Source organism: Charadrius vociferus, unplaced genomic scaffold (genome assembly GCF_000708025.1).
Source record: "Charadrius vociferus isolate BGI_N301 unplaced genomic scaffold, ASM70802v2 scaffold1746, whole genome shotgun sequence".
NCBI classification, from domain to species: domain Eukaryota; kingdom Metazoa; phylum Chordata; class Aves; order Charadriiformes; family Charadriidae; genus Charadrius; species Charadrius vociferus.
The window spans coordinates 260,878-262,385 of NW_009648913.1; the positions used below are offsets into that span (position 1 = coordinate 260,878).

At 61.7% G+C, this 1,508-nt stretch overlaps 1 protein-coding gene across 1 annotated transcript in view; it reads left to right on the forward strand.

Annotated features, from left to right (window-relative positions):
• Positions 1-1,385, forward strand: part of LOC104288438 (sperm-associated antigen 5-like) — a 10,785-nt gene extending 9,400 nt beyond the window's left edge. Inside the window, exons 25-30 of the mRNA XM_009887245.1 lie at positions 118-259; positions 487-567; positions 654-797; positions 943-1,017; positions 1,099-1,179; positions 1,278-1,385. Of these exons, the coding sequence (XP_009885547.1) occupies positions 118-259; positions 487-567; positions 654-797; positions 943-1,017; positions 1,099-1,179; positions 1,278-1,385 (631 nt within the window). The remainder of the gene's footprint in view (positions 1-117; positions 260-486; positions 568-653; positions 798-942; positions 1,018-1,098; positions 1,180-1,277) is intronic.
• The last annotated feature ends 123 nt before the right edge of the window (positions 1,386-1,508 follow it).

Genomic DNA, 1,508 nt, shown 5'->3' on the forward strand with positions numbered 1-1,508 from the left:
CTTCTGCCATGGCTAGAAGGCCTTTTTCCAGCTGGCTGGGCTGGTGGGTTGGCCTCTCCTGCCATGGGGCTGGTGGGACGCCCAGGAAGGGGTTTGGTGCTGGGCACCACGTTCCCCACTGGCTCAGCCCCGCTGTCCTCTTCTCAGTTCCAACCTGCAGCTCCAGCTGGAGACAGTGACAGCCGAGAGCCAGGAGAAGATGGATGCCCAGGCTGTCACCATCGCCAAGCTGAACAAGGCGCTGAGGGGCAAGCTAGAGGTGAGCCGGTGCCAGAAGTGGGCCAGCACTCACCCCAGGGCAGAGCCGAACTGGGACGGGCGCTGATCTAGGACACAGAGAAATCTGGGTGACCGGCTCCGGTGATGCCCCATGGGTGCTCTTGGCTCGTCTGACCTTCTCGAACATGAGAAAACCCGCTCCCGCTTGGGGTACTGGGGGTGGCCGGGGCCGGGGACTGCCTGACACTGCTTGTTTTCCCCACGCAGAATGAGAAGGAGCTGCAGGTCGTGGTGAAACAGCAGGAAGAGAAGATGCTGCAACTCATCGACAAGAGCGGGGAGGTCACGGTGTGTGATGGGGGACCGGCCGGGCTGCATGCCTGGGGGGGGTGCCGGCCACGGGACACCTCTTGGCATCTCCTTTCTCCCCGCAGAGGCTGAAGGGAGAGGTCTCCCAGCTGAAGCGCTCGCTCCAGCGTGCGGAGACAGAGGCCAAGGTGCTGTGGGAGGAGATGCGTGGGCAGGAGCCCAAGGTGGACGCTACCTACGTCCAGGAGCGAGTCCTGCTGCGGCAGGAGGTGAGGCAGTGGGGCTACCGGGACTGAGGGCTTCTTGTGTCACCACCTCCCTGTGGACAGGGGACCTCTCCAGACCTCGCTCCTCGAGCAGGCAACCAGCGGGATGGCAGGGGTGAGCCCTCAGCGGCGCTGCATATTTTTGCAGGTGGACAAACTGCGTCTGCTGCTCCTGGAGAAAGAGGATGAGAATCTGCTGCTCTCTGACAAGTACCAGGAACAGGTACGGGGAGTCTCTTCTCCCTTCTGGGCCAGTCCCTGCCCAATTTGGGGGCAGGTTCATGATGGGCATCTCCCACCACAGGTCCGAGGGCTGGAGCTGAGGCTCCGTCACGCTCAGAAAGTTCTGAGGACCCACGAGGAGATGCAGGAGAAGATGAAAGAGGTGAGGTTCTGTGGTTTATCGCTCTCACCCTTGCTGTGACTGCAGCAATGCCAACCCTCAACCCAAACACTGTCACTAAACGCCGCTGCCATCCCCAGGTCCTGTCGGCTGTCCCTGACGTGGCAGCGAGCTGCCAGGAGCTCCCCAGCCTGCTGCGGGGCCGGACGCGGGCCGGGGGCGGAGGGGAGCCTGGGGAGCCGCTATAGCCTGTAGCCTGAAACCTTCCTCTTCTTAATGCTGTAATTATGTATTGAATAAAGTTTTGTTGGCTTTTCACCCTGCCTGGTGCGTGGATGCAGGAAGCTTCTGGTGCCCTGGGTGGGGACAAC